A 22,157-nucleotide genomic window follows, 5' to 3' on the forward strand; every position below is an offset into this window, starting at 1 on the left:
GTATTCTTTCGTTATCATCAATATCTCTATTTAATAATTTACCTTGCGCAAGTCTGATAGAATATTGGTACCTGTCAAATGATAGTTATATAATACAAACTTTCTTTTATGACTTGTTCCTTTAAAACTGTTGATGATTCCTGTTCTCATAGTAGCACTTCATTTGTGTCATACGAGGCACCAGCATTTAGGTTATGCTTCAAGCACCGATGTCTATTCCACAAATGCCAACTCAATGATAATCTAGTGTATGTGTGACATATATTTCACTCGATGGTGTAGCATAGGTTTTGGTAGAACCCTTCCTTAGACGTAGCATACCTATGACTACAGGGAAACAACTGTTTGTAAAGTGGCTGCTCTGTGCACATCGCACACCCTACGCTACGTCATTGATTTCATTCTGCAGACCCCACAGATGATCCAGTGAAACAGACAAACAAGAAATGGAAACTCGACATCAGCTTCTGTTTCTCTGGGTGTGCAGACTGTCTCACCAATCCTTCCTCGAGCCACTCTGTGCACTTTATCTATCTCCATTTAGTTACCTACACCAGTTATGGGTTTAGTAGAAAGTGGGTTATACATATTTAGATTGTATACCTGACTTTCTACTATAAAATTGAAGAAATTGACGGAACGCTGAACTCCAGACTAAACAACTCAAACAACATTTATTTACTTGGTAAAACATACAAATCTTTAGTTATACATCTTTAGAGGTGAGAATAACGAGCTGTCGAGTATAAGACCGAAAGATGTAGAGACAGCTTTAAAACACACGTCCTTGCTCAATCGCTGGCCAGCGTGAAAGAGAATGAATTGAGCGGGAAACGCTTGCTTTATTAATTCTACGCATGCGTAAGACTACACATGCGCAGGCGTTACTACAGAGCTCCCTCGCCAGAGCGGAAACGCACGATAAATAAAATCTGTTAGAACGCCTGAGGCAGGATGGCCACTGAAAAACCACCCACAAGATGTGGTACAAACACACACAAAGAAAATTCAAAGAAATGAAATGTACACTTGTGAAATACATGCATGCAACGTATAAATGAAATGACAATGACAAAACAACCGTGATGACAACTGTCCAGGAAACTAGAATCACGCGATGTAAAAGTCTGAGAGTTTGTTTAACCTGAAAGGAAAGAAAATGTATGAGTGCACAAGTATGTGTGTGAGAAAAAACACAGAACATGCAATGTATAAATGAAATGACAATGACAAAACAACCGTGATGACAACTGTCCAGGAAACTGGAATCACGCGATGTAAAAGTCTGAGAGTTTGTTTTCCCTGAAAGGAAAGAAAATGTATGAGTGCACAAGTGTGTGTGTGAGAAAAAACACAGAACATGCAATGTATAAATGAAATGACAATGACAAAACAACCGTGATGACAACTGTCCAGGAAACTGGAATCACGAGATGTAAAAGTCTGAGAGTTTGTTTTCCTTGAAAGGAAAGAAAATGTATGAGTGCACAAGTGTGTGTGTGAGAAAAAAAACACAGAACAAGTGAAAATGTCTGTAGTATTGACTGCGAAAAAAAATCCCAAAACACTGAGAAAGCGTACATTGATGAAAACGTCGGCGCAGGAACTGCTCTAGCTGTGTTCTGTATGTGTGGTGGTAATGATTCAGTTGAAACTTGGCGACGTCGGGGGGAAAGCTTGTAATTGATAGTAGTAATTGTTGTCGTCACGGTGGTAATCTTGGTTGGCGCACGACGCTGGTGGCGAAAAGGCTGTTTGGTGATGAGTGTTTGAAAAGGTATGCTTTTACAGAATGATCGACAGACAAAATCTCTGTACGACCATTAGTGAAAACCTCGAAGAAAAAAATTTTCTTAACCCAAGATGAAAGAACGACCGTATGAAATGAATGACAAGAGTTATTGTGTGGCATAAAAGATGTATGTGTAATGTGAGAGTGTGAAATGCGACATATAAAAACATAAAAAGCAGGCCGTAAATCCTGTCTGTTTTTCGTGAGTGGAAAAAATCCACTCTAACAGAGACGAGAATAAAAACCGCTCTTGTTGAGTCGTGTTGACTATGGTTGGAGATGTTGGTAATGAGTCAGTCTCCATGGCCGTATTTGTTCTTTAGTCGAGGTTCACCAGTTATAAGTTGGTAATCCGTAGTTCATGCTGCGTTTTTTCTTCGTCGGGGGTCACCACTTTAGTAGAAAGTCGTCGGGGTCACCACTTTAGTAGAAAGTGGGTTATACATCTTTAGATTGTATACCTGACTTTCTACTAAAAAATTGAAGAAATTGACGGAACGCTGAACTCCAGACTAAACAACTCAAACAACATTTATTTACTTGGTAAAACATACAAATCTTTAGAGGTGAGAATAACGAGCTGTCGAGTATAAGACCGAAAGATGTAGAGACAGCTTTAAAACACACGTCCTTGCTCAATCGCTGGCCAGCGTGAAAGAGAATGAATTGAGCGGGAAACGCTTGCTTTATTAATTCTACGCATGCGTAAGACTGCACATGCGCAGGCGTTACTACATGGGCAACCTGCATCCCACGGGACATTCTGAATGGCACGCCTAATGAAAAATAACCTTCAATGTTTTCAGCAGTGCTGTATGTTTGATGATGAACCATGTCTCAATGCGGCCCGCAGATCGTAAAATGTTACCCATACCTCCCTCACTTCCTGACATATTTAATACGAGCTAACGAGAGATCCACTAAGTGGTCTCTTGACCCGCAAGAAGTAGCTGTCTAATCTCCCTCAAACCACATTCTAATGTCTTTAAAAAGAATACATTGGATATTTTAGTCTGAGATACACTATTCCACTCCAGACACCATATTTAATACGAACCAACAAGGAATCCCCTGAGTGATCGCTGGACCTGCTAGAAACAGTTACCAAATCTCCCACAAACTATATCATATTGTCTTTAAAAAAGTCTGCTCAATTCGGGCTTATCTGGGATTAAACAATAACAACAATCATAACAAACACTTTATTCAATCGTTTTCTCCACAAAATTAAAAATCTCTTGAACATTCTCCCAGGCAAATGTTATCCTGCTAAACAATGGTCAAAAGTAATTCAAGCTGTAATTCAACATTAAACTCATCAGTACAGAAATGTTTACTGCCTCTGATTAAACAGTTAAAATATATATATATAAATACACACACACACACTTATGTATAATTATTGATTTCAAAATTTGGCACAAGATCACTAATTTTGGGGGAGGGAGAGTGAGGTACATTGACCCCAGAGTTCAACTGGTACGTCTTTACGGACCCCAAAAGGATAAAAGACAAAGTTGATCTTGGCAGAATTTGATCTCAGAATGTAAAGATGGACGAAATGGCACACTAACAATTCTGCCAGCTCGCCATTTATATATATATATATATATATATATATATATGTATATATATATATATATATATATATATATATATATATATATATATATATATATATATATATATATATATATATATATATATATATATATTTATATATATATATATATACATATGGTGGTTGTCTACTCCTTAAACAGAGTTTGACCACCTCCTGCACCTACACCTTAGCCCTTTCATGGCGTCTGATGTGGCTTTTTAAACCAGACAGTGTTTTGAAAAAACACCCACACAGATTGCACCTCTGATTTGCACTACCAATACCTGCAAGTAAGTTCTGCTCATTGTGGATCCTAACATGTCTTTTAAGACCCCCATTGGATTTGCAAACCCTCTGGCACACACCACATTCAAACGTGTGCACAGACATATAATCAGAATAGCTGGATGAGGTTTGTTTTCCATGGGTTCGCAGGTGAGATTTGAGGCCAGCCAAGGACAGACATGGTCTGTCACAGACTGTGCACACAAAAAGGTCCTTGTCATTCACCTTCTCAGTCTTCACCTTTTTCCTTAAATGTCTCTTATATATATAAATGAAATATTCAAACACTGAGATTTGAAGTTAGATGTCATATATATATATCATCATCATCATCTGCAGCAGCAGCATTTAACGTCAATCTTCCAGGCAGGTGTGGGTTTGGTGGTTTGACAGCCAGATAGAAGACTACTCCAGGCTACTGTGTCTGTTTTGGCAGAGTTTTTATGGCTGGATGCTCTTCCTAACACCAACCACTCTACAGTGTGGATTGAGTGCTTTTTACGTGGTGCCAGCACATATATATATAGATAAACTTACTAGGAAATGGATGCATGGCGTTCAATCATATAACAATATAAATAATGTATATATATATGTATATATATGCATATATACATACATGTATATACAGATAGAATCAAATGTCAACTTCAGATTTATGTATAAAATTCATTTGCTGCCATAACTTGTTTTATCAATAATTTATACCTATAGCCAGTAGGGGTAGTTAAATGTTTACATTTATATAGTACAAGCAAAGTATTACATTTGCATATCACAATCAAAACAACAAAAAAAAGATATATATAATAAATGCAGAATAAACCACAATTCAAATCAACTGATCAAGAAATAGGATAAGAGTCTGTGATTGTAAACGTAGCCTCTATAATAAACTGGGAGAGAAGTCACAAAAAAGATTGTGACTGGCAACAAAAGAACTTTGACGAAAAAGAAACAGAAATAAAGCAAAAACCAAATGAATGACTGCTTAACCAACAAGTTAAACGATCAATTGGATAGATATTTAATCGACTAATAATAAAGGAGTGGAATTGTGCATGTGTTATTAATACTGGCGTAGTGACTCTCCCTAGACACAACAAAATTCATTTCAACACACAGATTTACATAAAGAATCTTGCAAACCAAATACAAAAAGAACATATTGTAACTTTTATGAAATTATAAATGCCATCCAATTATTTCAGTTAGTTAAGATTAAACTGTAAAATGCATTCTTTTATAATAAAGATATAGTTTGTTTAACAACTTAGTCACAGACATAGGTATGCACAGAAGAAATTTGTTTCACAGATAAATGGTTCTGGGTTTGATGTCACTGCAAATCATTGTGAGCAAATGTCTGCTGCCAGAGCCTCAGGTTGTTCAATAGCTTATGATTAGAATTTAGATGGGAGACAAAACCTTCACCCATCAGTGCTCTCTCTTCTTATTTCTTTATTGCCCACAAGGGGCTAAACATAGAGGGGACAAACAAGGACAGACAGAGGGATTACGTCGACCCCAGTGCGTAACTGGTACTTAATTTATCGACCCCGAAAGGATGAAAGGAAAAGTCAACCTCGGCGGAATTTGAACTCAGACGAAATACTGCTAAGCATTTCACATGGCATGCTAACGTTTCTGCCAGCTCGTCGCCTTTGGGCCCAGTTTCACGGTTTCAATGGTGTATGTGTTCCCCAGCTGGACGAGACGTTAGCGTTACTAATTTTTGCCTGCTGAGTGGACTGGAGCAACGTGAAATGAAGTGTTTTGCTCAAGAACACAACGCATCGCCTGGCCAAGGAATCGAAACCACAATCTTATGATCATGATGCTGACAACCTAACCACTAAGCCACGCGCCTCCACTTTGCAGTAGAAGAGGCAGGGAGAGGAGACAGCACATTTGTAGGCCAGTGGTCGGGAATATTGGTGAGCAACTTCCTGCAAACCAGTCCAGTGGCCTTTCTTTGGATGCAGTCTAAGATGTAGATCAACATCATCATCATCATTTAGTGTCTGCTTTCCATGCTGGAATGGGTTAGACGGTTTGACTGAAACTATAGCCTTGGGCCAACCAAGTGGATTTGGTTGACAGAAACTGAAAGGCTGTTGTATATATATACAGGGTGTGATGGGTAAATTGTCACCATTTTATATTTTCAATTTCATGCATGCACATTGTTTGTTTTTGATTTTATCAATTACACAGTATAGTAGGGTCAGTTGGGCACCGTCTGTGAGAAAAACAGCTCCATGACACAATTCACTCTGCCAGAAATTTGGAAACAACATGCTATACTGCTTGGCATTTGCCATGGAAACTCCAATAGGAACATTCCAGAGTGTTTGGGCATCAATCTGAGGACAATGCAGAAGATTTGGAAAGTGTTGGATGAGTCTAATGGTGATTATGAAGGTACAGCAGCTCGAACAACTCACTCTGTTCGTTCTGATAAGAAAAGAATTCCTGAATTTGTTGATGAGATCCAGGCCATGATTGACAATGATCACTCCAAGTTAATCAGGTCCATTGCCTGGTACATGGGAGTGTCTGAGTTTCTTATCAGGCAGGCAGTGCATGAAGACATTTGGTATTCCTCATACAAGATGGGAAAGTTCCAATTTTTATCCCAAGCCATCAAGGACAAGAGGAAAGACTATGCTCCAAAGCTTTTGAACAAACTCAAGCATCCCCTCCAACAGAACATGCTTTGGTTTTCCTCAGACAACTGTTGGCTTGCCATGTCCCTAAAACATGTACCAAGAGTGATAAAAACCAAGCATTCAGTCAACATCATGGTCTTTGGGATGATCATTAGTGATGGCAAAGTTATGCCTCCATCCATCTTCCCACTTGGAGGCCTACATCAAGTGCTAGGAGGAGGCAGTGCTGCCATGGGTCAAGAGGGTGACTGCTGGAAGACCCTATGTCTGCCACACAAGCAGGAGAACCCAGTCATAGCTGTCAGACAATTTCTGTGACCACATCACCCCTAATATATGGCCACCTAACTCCCCTGACTGCACCCCACTTAATTATTATGTACAGTTGAACGAGAGACCAACAAAACTCCTTGTAATATCATAGATGAACTGAAGGCAAGGATTAGGGCAGCATTCACCAACTTAAACAAGGAGACCGTCTAGAAGAGTTGCAAGGGATTCCAAACTTGCCTGGAGGCCGTGGTTGAAGCCAATGGCAATTTTATGGAATAAATTTATTCTTTGGTATTTCGAGATATTTTTATGTAATTTTGGTAAATATATGTCAAAATGAGATGCCAGTGCTACTTCCATTTTTGCGTAATTTAGACAATTTATTCACCGCACCCTGTATACATACATATATGGCGCAATCAGTTAATGTGTTCAGCTGTTAACCGAAAGGTTGGTGGTTCAGTTCCACCCAGGGATGAGGTGTAACTAATCTGTGAAGGGGCATGGCCCAGTGGTTAGAGCATCGGGTTCACAATCAAGAGGCAGTGAGTTCGATTCTTGCACTGGGTTGTGTGTTGTGTTTTTGAGTAAGACACTTTATTTCATGTTGCTCCAGTTCACTCAGCTGTAGAAATGGGTTGCGACGTCACTGGTGCCAAGCTGTATTGGCCTTTGCCTTTCCCTTGGATAACATTGGTGACGTGGAGAGGGGAGTGTGGTATGTATGGGCGACATTGCTTAGATTTGTGCACTGGAGGGGAACTTTCTAGGTGCGTCCCATGGTCATTCATGGTTTATTGACGTAAAAGGTTGGAAATTTTTCCCGTATCGAAGTTCGATAAGCCGAATATATATGTTGTGTGTGTGTGAGTCTTTGTGTCTGTGCTTGTTCCCCCCACATCACCGTTTGACAACTGGTGTTGGTGTGTTTACGTCCCTGTAACATAGCGGTACGGCCAAAATGACCCATAGAAATAAGTACTAGGCTTAAGAAAATAAGTCCTGAGGTCGATTTTTTCGACTAAAACCTTTCAAGACGGGGCTCCAGCATGGCCGCAGTAAAATAACTGAAAATGAATAAAAAAATAAAAGAATTATATTTCACTCGTATGTAACTTAAGTCTTCATAGACGATTGAAGGCTTATTATTATTGTGTCCCTTTGTTCAGAACTCTCTACTGTTACGAATCAATTTCAAAGTAAAAGTCTTCTTAGCTTTAGTTTTTTTTTAGAACTCCACAGCTTACCATGAAAGGATACACTATTCCTTTTTCATTGATATTACTTTGGGCTATTTTCTTATGGAATGGTTTGTTCATATAGTTTCCTACTTTAATGATTCCTTTTTTTTCTTATCCATGTCACCTATCTCTTATATATGATATCTGTTTTACATGAAAGCACTTCCCCAATGTTTCGAAACCTTCAACCGTAGCCGGATATCGCGTTATTATTTGTCATCACTCATTTTCCTTCCTCTATATCAAATAGTTAAATCAACATTTCATAGCAAATAAACTTTATGAATACGTATATATTTACATAGAATCGGTTTTTATCAGTTTAAAGATTCATTATACTCACACATACTTTGTTCAATCATAGTTCTATACACAAACACATTTCTGAAGAGAGGTGGTGGGTGTATTCGTAAGTGTGTTTAACAAGACTTTTATTATTTATTTGGTTATGGAGTCTCTAATTTATTGACGGTATTTGCTACTTTGTTCTCTCGTGTTTTCAATCTATAGGTTTCTGATTGTAACAATGTTGTCACGAACCAAGATTTAATCGTTAACTACCACGTATTCCTTATAAATGACTCTCGGCATTACTTCAAGTTTTGCTAAAGAATAAACCATACGAGATTACCTCTGTAGTTGCTCAACCGGTTAGATATAGTAGTCAAATCTGCTTGAAAATAACATACTTCTGTCTCAAAAAAGGAAACTAAGTTTAAATCGGATTTAGTTGAGTCTGATATGCAAACGCTCGGGATGGGCATGTTTAGAAGGCCTTTAATCGTAAGTCTGCTTACATCTGGGGCTAAATAACGTGTACTTGGAAATATATGTTCACATAGGCCTATTTTGCCTTCTTATGAATTAAGGTATTTTAATAACACGTCCAGCTTATCTGAGTCACGAGTACTTTATATATTTCATTATTAGTTTAACAATAGTATTTTGATTCCCCTTTGTGTCAAACATTCACAATTATTATTTTTGTTTGTTTTCGTTTTCACATTTACTACAACAATCTAAGATGAAATGAAGATATCTGATTTTTCCCATCTTTGATAAATTTATTGTTTTATGATTTCTCTAAAATGAAAGCAAATACAAAGTTCGCCAAAGAAATGCCAAAACTTCCTTATTTTGTTATCGTATTTGCGTTGTTTGTCAAGAGTGAACTGCCCGCTTTTTGCTAACCAGATTTACCAAGCGGACACTGAACGCTAACATACACACAAATGTGTGTGTGTATGTATGTATATATATATATATATATATATATATATATATATATATAAAGAATTCATTTAACATATGCGTTTTACTCCATTTACTGAATCTATATATTTACTCAAGTACCCAAAATAACAAGGAGTTTCAACCTCATAAACAGGAGTTACAGCACAGTCATTTTGTGATCTTTGCTACCCTAGTATCTATTAACCAATTTATTTTGTCCGAGTTAATTATTAACTTAGAGAAAATAAATACATATAATAAAATAATATATATATATATGGCACTATCTATCTATCTATCTATATATATATATATAGAGAGGTGAGTATATGAATTAGATATGAATACTAACTTGAGTACTTTTTCTGCTTGGTTTTTGGGTATACCTAAAAGTATATACGCGTATATTCTAACTTGGCACTTTCAAACAGAATACAAATAGGTAACGCGTACGTACAAAAACAAAATACCACGCGCACACACATGCATACATGATTTAGATACAAAAGAGATAAAATTGAAAACAAATTCAACATTTGACGTGACAACAAAAATCACAAGATATTTGTTAACACGCATTTTACAACATGGACTTTAGACATGAAACAAAAAACGTACATGTGGTAGGTGGTGATAGCGAACGATGAGTCCAAAATGGACTCAGCATTAAATGAAGTCAGTTTTGTTCCACCCTTTAGACAGTATGGTATGTCATTTCGTTCAGTTGAGAAAAACTGATTAAAATCCCACACTAATTTCTGCTCCAAGTTGCTTCTATTTTCAAAGGAAACGGAAGATACTGTGGTTTAAACATCTCCATATAACCCCTCATAACTTTTATTTTGGGAGATTTTCAGAAAATTCTTGCGAATTTGTATTCTACACACAGGAACTCATACGATTATATATATATATATATATATATATATATATATATATATATATAAAGTTTTTAAATTTTAAACCTCTCCCCCATAAATCCTGAAAGTTCCACTATTTTTGAATTTTTTTTAAAAAATAAGTTTAAGATACGGACAGTCCGAATTTTTTGCTAAAATCCCAGCAATGGACCACCCTTGGGTGCATCATCATTCCATTAAATGTGTTTACGGGGAGAAAAATATTTTAAAACATCAATACGTGTCAGTGACAAAGAAACAAGGTATCAAGTGGTCGTGAGATGTGCTAAAACTAACAGCTAAATCGCCCTTAAGTCACAAACACAAAGTTTTCTTTTTGCATAATCGTTTGAATTCCCGTGTGTAGAACACAAATTCGCAAAAATTTTCTGAAAATTCAATAAAATAAAAAAAGAATTATGAGGGAATAATTGGGGTGCTTAAAACAGAATTCCACCAAAGATACTTGTTCTCGCCTACCACAAGAATCACTACTTTCACAACTACTGCAAAATATAAGATTACAATGCTTGTTTTTCTAAAATGACACTACTATAAAAATAATCTCTGTGAGTGACTCATCCAACTGTATTAGCAACTGCTCAATACACTTCCACTGACGGAGATATCAGTGGGTATGGAACAATTTCTTGTGAACATGAACTGTTCTTATTTCATTTTCTTTAGCTTTATTGGTTGGCTGAATTGTCATGATTCTGAGGATCGTTATTTAAGTTGTTTTTTGTTTGTGAAAGGGACATTGCATTTTCCTCTTTACTATTAACTCCATGACCATTGAGTGCCCTCTGTGACAGGTGATATTGATGCGTTCTTCAATTGTGAGATGACAACTGCAGGAAGAACTTGGGTTGATGAGAATTCCCATGAATTGATGTTCTGGGGAAGGATGATTAGGTGTGGTACCTGAGGTGTGTTTGAGACACATGATGGTTGATGAAGAGAGGAGATGAGTAAGGGTGGTATACAGAAGAGAAGAGGCTGCTGTAGCAGAATTCAAAAAACGAGATAGTGTGTCTGCTGATCAGAAAATGTAGTGTGTTGGTGAGTGGATCATTGCTGTCACTCAACCATCTTTCTTTTTGGATGTGGTCTGGAATATTTGAGTATATGTAGCAGCAGCACTGACTCTAGTGTAGGAGCAGTTCTTTATTGTGGATCTCACTTAATCTTCATAGTGGGTTAGACTGAAGTATATTCTGGGTCCTATAAAGCAGGAGTTTTCAAACTGGTCCGCAAGGACAAGACAGGGGGTCCGTGGACAGCAAATACTTTTTATGGGCAATTTGATTTTATAAATGTTTTTTAATTGAAATCTTTTAATTGACAATAAAACTATTTGTTAAATACTGTTAAATAAATAAATGTAAAAATATGTTATTTTAAGCAAATATTTATGTATAAATTTCATAAGCGTTTATAAGGGGGTCCCTAAGGTAAAGCCTAAAATATAAAGGGGTCTGCAAGTCAAAAAGTTTGAAAACCCCTGCTATAAAAGAAAGTGAGACTAGAGTGCAGTTTTAAGTATGTCATGTAAGTAACATTGCTAGGAAAGATCATTAGAGAGTGTGAGACCTAGCTTTTGTAGCTTCTTTGAGTGGATGTTTTATGCAGATGATTGGGTTGATATGGTACTGGGCTACCTGTTGAATGGTCAACAGTCTAATCTATAACCATGATTGGTATATTTCACCAATTGTAGACAGTAGCTGCACCATGGGATTGATAAAGTTCCTCAGTATGTACCGTTGAGTTCAATTTCTTAATTCCATAGAATCTTGAGATTTGGTATCAAAGATTATTTAGACTTGATTCAGTAGTATTGCAATATCTAGGAGTTGGGCCTGAGAGTTATTCTAGACACATACTGAATGACTTATAGAACTGACCAGAACTTTTTCTCTGCAATAGTAAATGTCAACTCACCTTACCCACAAAGGTTGTCAACTTACGCTTATCTTTTTCTATTCTTTTATTTGTCTCAGTCATTTGACTGCGGCCTTGTTGGAGCACCGCCTTTAGTCGAACAAATCAACCCCAGGACTTATTCTTTGTAAGCATAGTACTTATTCTGTCAGTCTCTTTTGCTGAACTGCTAAGTTACGGAGACATGAACACACCAACGTCGGATGTCAAATGATAGCAGGGGACAAACACACACGCACACACACACACAAACATATATATATATCGTCGTCGTCGTCGTTTAACGTCCGCTTTCCATGCTAGCATGGGTTGGACGATTTGACTGAGGACTGGTGAAACTGGATGGCAACACCAGGTTCCAATCTGATTTGGCAGAGTTTCTACAGCTGGATGCCCTTCCTAACGCCAACCACTCAGAGAGTGTAGTGGGTGCTTTTACGTGTCAACCGCACGAAGGCCAGTCAGGCGGCACTGGCAACGGCCACGCTCATCTCGCTCGAAAAACCTCATGTGTCACCCGCACAAGAGCCAGTCCAGGGGCACCGGCAATGATCTCGCTCAAAAATCCTACGACGGCCCCACACAAGAGCCAGTTCAGGGGCACTGGCAATGATCTCGCTCGAAAGATTTCATGTGTCGCCTGCACATGAGCCAGTCCAGGGGCACTGGCAATGATCCCGCTTGAAAGATTTCATGTGTCGCCCGCACATGAGCCAGTCCAGGGGCACTGGCAACGATCCCGCTCGAAAGATTTCATGTGTCGCCTGCACATGAGCCAGTTCAGGGTCACTGGCAACGATCTCGCTCGAAAATCCTACGACAACCCCACACAAGAGCCAGTCCAGGGGCACCGGCAACGATCTCGCTCGAAAATCCTACGACGGCCCCGATCTCGCTCGAAACATTTCATGTGTCACCCGCACAAGAGCCAGTCCAGGGGCACTGGCAACGATCTCGCTCGAAAGATTTCACGTGTCGCCCGCACACGAGCCAGTCCAGGGGCACTGGCAACGATCCCGCTCGGAAGATTTCATGTGTCGTCCGCACATGAGCCAGTCCAGGGGCACTGGCAACGATCCCGCTCGAAAGATTTCATGTGTCGCCCGCACATGAGCCAGTCCAGGGGCACCGGCGACGATCTCGCTCGAAAAACCTCATGTGTCACCCGCACAAGACCCAGCCCAGGGGCACCGGCAACGATCTCGCTCGAAAGATCTCATGTGTCACCCGCACATGAGCCAGCCCAGGGGCACTGGCAACGATCCCGCTTGAAAGATTTCATGTGTCGCCCGCACATGAGCCAGTCCAGGGGCACCGGCAACGATCCCGCTCGAAACACCCCATGCGTCACCCGCACATATATATATACGACAGGCTTCTTTCAGTTTCCATCTACCAAATCCACTCACAAGGCTTTGTTCGGCCCGAGGCTATAGTAGAAGACACTTGCTCAAGGTGCAATGCAGTGGGGCTGAACCCGACCATGTTGTTGGTAAGGAAGCTACTTACCACGCAGCCACTCTTGCACCTGTCTGTTGACTATTTAAGCTTAATCTAATAGGCAGTGATCCTCAAATGGTATTGATAAATTAGGCCAGTTGCCAATATTCTATTCATGTTTGTCCCAAATTCTGTACTCGATCATCTATAGAATATATTTGCAGTTCAAATAGTGACCATTTTGTCAAGTAATCTTTATTGTTTCTGAAATTTTAGTTTTTTGTTAGCATACCTTATTACAATACTCTCACGAACTCTAAAAAGGTGTGGAAAACTCTGTACATACAAGATTTTTTCAGGAATGTATGTATAGTATACAATTAAATATACCAACAATAGTACATTGCTGGTTCAATAACAGGCAATATTGATACTGGCAGGTTTCAAACCGTGAAGAAGTTACAAACAGAATGCAGTAACGAGCATTGTTGCATTTAGATGTCCATGAATATACGTATAATTATAATTAACCCTTTTGAATTTTAAATTGGCCATATCCTGCCCGAATATTCTACCCGTTTTATACTCAAACCAGCTGGATCTGGCCTCTCACACCTACCATACAATGTTACTACTGTAAAAATAAATAATCATATCATTGAAATCTCAAAGCTATGATGTTATCCCTGATTAATTCAAAACAATGTAAATGAATTAGCATCACATTTGACAGAATAATCTGGTCAAACGACCATAGAATAAGCTAAACTTTTTAATTAAAAAGATACAATGTCATCCAAGTTGTTCTAATCTAAATGAAAAAGAATTATGGGTTTCAATTTAGAGAAAAAATTATTTACATATGGATTAAAAGTATCAGTCTTAAATTGAATGTTGGCAAAACAATGTGAAGAAATACACAAAGTTTGACGTAGAGAAATGAAATGTATGCACACTAGCATTTAATGTTAGTTGTAGCTATTTCTCTTCTGTAGGCTTTCTGTTTTTCCGTAAACAAAGTCAAACAGTAAATTATAATTTTTCTGGATAGTCCCTAGATAACCTTATCACAACAGCTTTTAGAGAAAGATTTTTTTTCCCCTACATTTTAAAAATTGAAATAAGTTTAGGTATGAAATGAATTTTTTTTTTTCTTTAACTGATTAAACCACCCTTTTCCTGTATTGTAGTTGCTTTCATTTATAGTAAATGGAACCCATGTTCAGTCTCTCAGTCCTTCTCTAGCAGAAAGTCCTGGCCTCTACTTGAACTAAGCATATCTTTCCTTGCCGAGCCTTGTAAATAAATAACATACTTGTGTTGAAAACAACCAACCATAAAATCAGTGGTTCACCAATATTTTTACTCCATCAGTCACCATCATCAACATTTAATGTCCATTTTCCAAGCTGGCATGGGTTTGACAGCTGGACAGGAACTTGCAAGGCCAAGGCCCATACCAGGTTCCATATTCTGTTTTGACTTGTTTCTATGGTTGGATGCCCTTCCTAATGCTGACCACTCCACAGGGTATACTGGGTGCTTTTTATGTGGACCATCAGTGCTTTTTACATGGCACCAGCACTAGTACCTTTTACATGACACTAGCACTCATACCAATACTTTTTATACGGCACCTTGATTTTAGGATCTCAATTCTGTAGTGGTGAGCAGGTCTTCTCAGGTACAGTAACGTGCCACACATCTCAGTCCTCTGTCATCTCCTTCGTAAAGTTCAGCATTTTGAGATTGGCCTTCAAATACTTCGTCCCATGTCTTCCTGGGTCTTTCTCTTTTACAACTTCCTTCCACTTTGATATGTCTCATTCTCAGTGCAGCCAATCCCTCTAACATTATTTTAGTTATCTGTGGTCCACACAACTATTAACTTTGGATTGAAATCACTTTAAAAAGGAAATTTGTATCCTTGAACCAAGGCCAGTCTCAGGTAGGTTAGCATCAAAAGGGTTAAACAACACTAATGTCTCTTTTTAAGACTTTCTACATTCTCGTTATGCATAGAACTCTCATGAATTCATGCTGCAGTAGTTTTTATAAGTTCGTTGAAATTTCATAGGTAGTTTCTGTGTTGCATTGGAATTGCTGCCAACTCTTTATACCTTACTATTGATTGGGCTCTAGTTAGGTGGAGAATTTGAACTTCAAGTGCAAAAAACCAGAATCAGATAGCACAAGACACTCTAACAATTCTAATACCTATCAGCTGAAGGTTGGACGGGCTAAGTTGACCTTGGAGGAATTTGAATTCAGCCACCTAGATATATGCATACATAGACCCACTCAGAAACCTAAATACATGCACACATAGATATGCATGCACATACATATATATACATATATACACAAATACATGTATACACACACGCATACACATGATGGCTGTCCAGTTGTGGCTGAAGATGACCCTCACTGACTATTAAGAAAATTGTGCACTCAAATAGTAATGCCCATGCAAAATTTCAAGTCCAATAAGGCTTGCATGACACTTCATAGATCCTCTCCACCCTATTCTCATGATTCAGAGGCAAGCCAAAGAAAGACATCCAGTGCCAATATGAGTTACAGGCTCAGGGAATGTGGGAATGCCATGATCTCAGGCACAAATGAAAGATTCCTAAAATTGTCTAGTGCCACTCCCTGCATGTCTGGTTTTATATCAGAATAACCTTCAACTGGAGACATGCCTTTAACCCTTTCGATACCAACTTGTTTAAAACCACTCTTTGTACTATAGCACAACCTTCCTATTTTAAAGTGATCAAAATCACATTGCATTCACAGCACATTTCACTACCATGTAGCATTATTGATCATATGCAAAAGCATCATGCAATCTACCTTTCACTCAGAGAGAGGGAGGGAGGGAAAGAGAGAGAGACCTTTTGTTGGCAATGGAGGTGATAGCTCTCTAAACTTTGTTCATCCTATTCTTATTCTAGCAAGTACATTTTCTGAGCATTTGGAAAATCTATTCCCTGTATATCCTAAGTGTTTATTGCTCCTGCACGTCTTTCACATATACTACATTCTCCATTATCCTTCTTGTAATTCTGCTGCACCTCTTATGTGTCCACAGTTTGCACTTGGCACACCATATAGATACACCTTTCCTACATATCAAGCAGGGCCATTTATCTGCGGAGAGTGGAGTCCTGTCTGCTTTCCTGTTTACTAGAACTTAGGTATTTGCTAAGTTAAATTAAGGTCTTTGATTTTAGGTTTTGCTTCCACACCTGGAATTTCTTTTCTAATTCTATTATAGATTCTTCAGTGAGAACATGGTTATTAGGATACAATAGTTCCCAAGGGCAGCTGGTTTTAAATTCCTGTTATGGCTTGGATGTCAGTGATGAAGAGAAGAGTTCTGAGAACTAAGCCCTAGTGAACTCCTACCTGTATTCCTGGCTAACTGTTGCCTTACTGACAGTATCCCTGTACATTCATCTACCCCTGTCCTTCTCAGAGACCACCAAATCGCAAAGCGGGAGACCCTGTTGAAGGCTTACTCCAGGTCAACAAATTGAACCTTACTTTTAGTTTCATACTAAGAAGATAGTATCAGTAGTACCTTTCTTCAGCCCAAAACTAAACTGCATATCATCTTTTTCTAATTAGTTAGGCTATAACTCTCTCTCTCTAATCTTCACAACCTGGTCTAGCAAATTCATACCTCTGTAATTACTTCTATCTGAGGCATCTTTTTTACCTTTGTAACAGCTGGCTATAATACTGCTACATTAGTCATTGGGTATGACATCTTCCTGTACAACCTGATTAACTGACCTGATCATAAATCAGTCAATTAGATTCTGTTTTTGTTATTTGACTTCAATTCCTTCCAGAATCTTTTTATTTGGTATTTTGCTTTGGGTGTTCTCAAAATTAATTTAGATTTAAGCCCTGGTCTGGCTTACTTTTCTTACTTTCTGATTTGTGTCTACTTCTTGAATTTTCTGTTTAATATCTTTTACTTGTTTGGGGCTTTAATTGAATGGATTGACCTCAGTACTAATTTTTAAGTCTGTTACTTATTCTGTTGGTCCCTTTTACCAAATCATTAAGTTACAGGGAGGTAAGCAAACCAATACTGACTGTCAAGCGGTGGTGGGGGACAGACAGACACACACACACACACACACATTGGGTTTCTTTGAGTTTGGTCAGCCTGGGGCTGTAATAGAAGATACTTGCTCAAAGTGCTACTCAGTAGGATTGAATGCAGAATCATGTGGCAGGGAAGGATTTTTAACATAGACTCAAAGCCACATAATAGTGTGTGTGTGTAGGTGTGAAATCAATGAAATCATTGCCATTACTTGACAGTATTATATTTTATCTACCTAAAAAGTAGGAAAAGCTCTATTTATTCTGCAAATCTACTACCTTACAATTGGTTTCAGATTTTGATGCAAGGCCAGCAATTTTGGGAGGAAGTCAGTCAATTACATTGACACCACCCCCTACTGTGATGAACTAGTACTTATTTTATCAACCCTGAAAGGATGAAAGGCATAGTCAACCTTGGCAGAATTTGAATTCAGAACGTAAAAACAGACAAAATGCCACTAAGTATTTTGTCTGGTGTGCTAATGATTCTGCAAGCTCAGTGCCTTCTACCACCCTATAATTAATAATAATAAGTGGAGATGGTCGGCTCCATTGTAAAGGAGTATTTGCAGAGGCCAAAACCAATGCTGACAAGTCAGTGGGATTGTGACTGGGCACCTGGAGAGGCAGATTGATGCTGTCAGACAGTGTTGTTGGACACTGGACTGACGGACCAGTTAAATTGCTCAGGGTCTGGTTTGGTCCCAACTGCCAGGATAAGAATTAGGAAGAGGTAACAAAGAGGGTGGAAGTTGTCCCTGAAAGGTTGGGCAGTGATGGTGAATGCCTACATTGCCTCTATTGTTAATCATTTGACTGTTGTGCCTTGCCCCAGTTATTAGTTGGTTAGATTGGAGTGTATCCTGTTTATTTTCTTGTGGAAGGGACGCGTTCCAATAGTCAGGTGGTTGGTCTGCTGCTAACTTCCTCTGTATGGCAGCTTAGGCATGCTATGGCTTTTGATGCACTGACATGCAATCAAGTTGTGCTACTTGCAACAATTTTTAGAAGGTGAACGTGTGTGGGTTTCGTTTGTGAGATACCTTTCTACAGCTCATCTCCTTGACAGAACTGCAGTTCTGGGTTAAGGATAGGCCAAGACTGGGCGCCTGGCACTTAGAATGTCGTCAGGCGTTCACTGTCCTCTACATGTGAGGCAGTAGAATCGGTGGATGTTCCAGCACGTCAAAACTACCATCTGAACATGGTCAATGCCAAGCCTGTCTGAGTGGCTCCTGTGCCGGTGGCACATAAAAAGCACCATCCAAGCATGGCCGATGCCAATACCCCCTGATTGGCTCCTGTGCCAGTGGCACATAAAAAACACTATCTGAACATGAAAGATGCCAGTACCCCCTGACTGGCTCCCGTACCAGTGGCATGTAAAAAGCACTATCCGAATGTGATTGATGCCACGCCCGCCTGACTGGCCCCTGTAGAAACGTTGCCAGATCAGATTGGAGCCTGATGCAACCGCTTGCTCTTCAGACCTCAGTCAAACCGTCCAACCCATGCCAGCATGGAAGACAGACGTGAAACGATGATGATGATTAGTAGTAGGGAAGTGCGACAACGACCTTCAGGATGCCCGAGGCATTGACAAAGATGAACTGGCAAGTCTATTCTGGAGGACTTTCTGGTCGGGGACTGTATGGATGATTTCTGGATGCCTTTGGCCTGACAGTGCTACCAGGGGGTGCTACCAGTTCAAGATAAACTCTACAGACATGAATGTGCTGTCAGACAGGCTTGTCCAAGGTGCTCGCAGAGCGATGAAACCGTTCTGCATGCACTCATTCAGTGTCCGGGCATTGCTGATTTGTGGAGTTATGTCAAACAGCTGCTGTCGCATGTGGGACAGATCCATCTGTCAGCTGAGTCCATAATGATGATTGCCCTGCTGCCGTCCTTTAATTGGGCAAGCAAGGCAGTTTTCCTTTGTCTGGTGGATGAGGCTGAAAGGAATGAGGACAGAAACATTCCTCTTTGGTAAAGCCCTCTTGGACTTTTGCAAGTGAAACTTGAAAAGGAAAGTGAGAGTGGAGAGGGAGGTGCTGTCCTCAAGTGAATTTATGAAAAGGTGGGTGAAGGTTGCAAAAATGTTAAGAGTGGATGGTACTACTCTCAGTGTAGACCTGCGAGTTGGAAGAAAGGAGTTGGGGAGGACTCTTTGTCCTTGGTATTCAGGGTGATCTTAGATGGTGGGGTTTCTCGATTATCCCTAGAGGTCCTTCTGTATCAAGGGGACCCCATTACTATCACATTTTGTTTCTTCCCTCTTCTTCTAGTGTTGTACCCTTCTTCTAATGTATACTGTGTATACTTTTTATTTATTATTATTATTATTATTTTATCATTCCATCATATGTAAAACCCCACACTTTATGTCTGTCTCTGAATTGTTCTCTTTATCCTTTGACCTGGTGGCAAATAAAAGAAATCATTTTTTTATTGTTATTTTTGTTATTTCTTTTTCAGCTGCTGCAATTAGAACCAAAGACAAGATCTATGTTAACATCAAAGGACAGAAAGCCTGTTTTCGCCGCCTCAATGCAACTCATCAAATTGGGTGCTCCTGTAAGTGATACAATAAACCTTTCAATTCTGTTTTACTTTGTAGGGTCTTTTTTGGTGGGGAGCCCTGACATGACTAGTTATTTGTACAGTAATGTGATCAAAGGTGTGGCTGTATAGCAAGAAGTCTGCTTCCCAACCACATGGTTCTGGGTTCATTCTCACTGCATGGCACCTTGGGCAAGTGTCTTCTGCTCGTGCCCTAGGCTGACTAAAGCCTTGTGAGTGGATTTGGCAGATGGAAACTAAAGGAAGCCTGATGTGTGTGTGTGTGTTTTGTGTTTGTACCTCATCACAAAGTAGCAGCTGGTGTTGGTTTGTTTACAGCAGTTCAGCAAAAAAAAAAAAAAAAAAAAAAAACCTGATGGAAAATAAGTATTGGGATTGATTTCATTCATTCAACTAAAACCCTTCAAGGCAGTGCCCCTGCATGACTGAAAGTAAAAGATGAAAGGTGAAGTTGAAAAGCTTTAGCTCTATGTTAGAGAAAGATATCTGCTTAAAGAATCTTAACTATAGTAATACTACTATTAATGTTGATTATAATGATGTATATAATATTGTGTTCTATAATTTGTACCACGACTGTGGGTTCTGAATAAATATGTGTCTGTATGTGTAACTAAATTATAACTAGCTCTCTGTCTGTTACAACAGTGAGTCTTCCAGTTGATCTAATCAACTTCAAGGCGGTGAGCTGGCAGAAACGTTAGCACGCCGGGCAAAATGCTTAGCGGTATTTTGTCTGCCGCTACGTTCTGAGTTCAAATTCCGCCGAGGTCGACTTTGCCTTTCATCCTTTCGGAGTCGATTAAATAAGTACCAGTTACGTACTGGGGTCGATTTAATCAACTTAATCCGTTTGTCTGTCCTTGTTTGTCCCCTCTGTGTGTAGCCCCTTGTGCGCAGTAAAGAAATAAGAACAGCCTGCTTGTAAAATTAACATGCATGTGGCCAAGCACTCCACAAGTTCATACCCTTAATATAGTTCTTGGGAAGATTCAGCATGACACAGAGTGTGACAAGGCTGACCCTTTGAATTACAGGAGCAGCTCATGTTTATCAGCTAAGTAGACTCATGCAATATGAAATAAGTGTCTTGTTCAAGGACACATAGCTACTGCCAGGAATCACTCACAACCTTATGATTGTGAGCTGAATACTCTAACCACTAAATGGCTGTGTGGTAAGTAGCTTGCTTACCAACCACTTGGTTCTGGGTTCAGTCCCACTGTGTAGCAGCTTGGGCAAGTATCTTCTACTATAGCCTCGGGCCGACCAAAGCCTTGTGAGTGGATTTGATAGATGGAAACTGAAAGAAGCCTGTTGTATATATATATATATATATATATATATACATACATATATGTATGTACATATATGGTTGTGTATCTGTATTTGTCCCCCCAACTTCGCTTGACAACTGATGCTGGTGTATTTGCGTTCCCGTAACTTAGCAGTTTGGCAAAAGAGACCGATAGAATAAGTACTAGGCTTACAAAGAATAAGTCCTGGGGTCGATTTGCTTGACTAAAGGTGGTGCTCCAGCATGGCCACAGTCAAATGATTGAAACAAATAAAAGAATAAAAGAATATATTTATGTATTTAAACTGATTGAGCTTGCTGTGAAATTAAGCTGAAGATAGCTTTTCAGCAGCTTGAAGTGAGTATGAGACTGACTGATTTCATTATTTAACAATTAGGTATACTAATGATTGCTCGACCATGTATTTTGTGCCATTATGCAGATGAGTTTTTATAAGGTACATATTTGTTTGTATATAAATAATTAACCTTTGGCTACTATCTTCAGCGGGAGAAGTGAATGGACCATGGTAATTTGTTAAATAACAATGAAATTGAGTGGCCTGATGCACATTCTGTTATGCCAAAAAGACTCTTCTGAGCTTAATTTCACATAGCTACATACCTGTCTATGTCCATATATTTATTTATAAACATAAAGGCAGCAATTCACGAGGCTCTGGCTGGTCCAAGGCTTTAACAAAAAGATACTTGCCTAAAGTGTCATACAGTGGGACTGAACCTGAAACCATGTTGTTGGGAAAGTG

The 22,157-nt window shown here is 39.1% G+C and overlaps 2 protein-coding genes across 3 annotated transcripts in view; one reads left to right on the top strand and one right to left on the bottom strand.

Moving 5' to 3' along the window:
* LOC106874761 (serine/threonine-protein kinase Chk1) overlaps positions 1 to 521 on the bottom strand; it is a 33,625-nt gene extending 33,104 nt beyond the window's left edge. Inside the window, exon 1 of one of the 2 annotated variants that reach the window (XM_014922619.3) lies at positions 43 to 521. Coding sequence is in view for 1 of the 2 variants with exons in the window: in XM_052975034.2 (XP_052830994.1) it covers positions 101 to 150 (50 nt within the window). In the remaining variant the exon portion in view is untranslated. The remainder of the gene's footprint in view (positions 1 to 42) is intronic. The other variant, XM_052975034.2, reaches the window with a different exon arrangement.
* A 7,267-nt stretch (positions 522 to 7,788) lies between these two features.
* The window catches only part of LOC106874840 (nicastrin), a 37,099-nt gene continuing 22,730 nt past the window's right edge, over positions 7,789 to 22,157 (top strand). The window contains exons 1-2 of the mRNA XM_089338213.1: positions 7,789 to 7,934; positions 19,989 to 20,087. Of these exons, the coding sequence (XP_089194339.1) occupies positions 7,874 to 7,934; positions 19,989 to 20,087 (160 nt within the window). The 5' untranslated portion in view covers positions 7,789 to 7,873. The remainder of the gene's footprint in view (positions 7,935 to 19,988; positions 20,088 to 22,157) is intronic.

The sequence above is a fragment of the Octopus bimaculoides genome, chromosome 20, assembly GCF_046866305.1.
Source record: "Octopus bimaculoides isolate indiv1 chromosome 20, ASM4686630v1, whole genome shotgun sequence".
In the NCBI taxonomy this organism is placed as follows: Eukaryota; Metazoa; Mollusca; class Cephalopoda; order Octopoda; family Octopodidae; genus Octopus; species Octopus bimaculoides.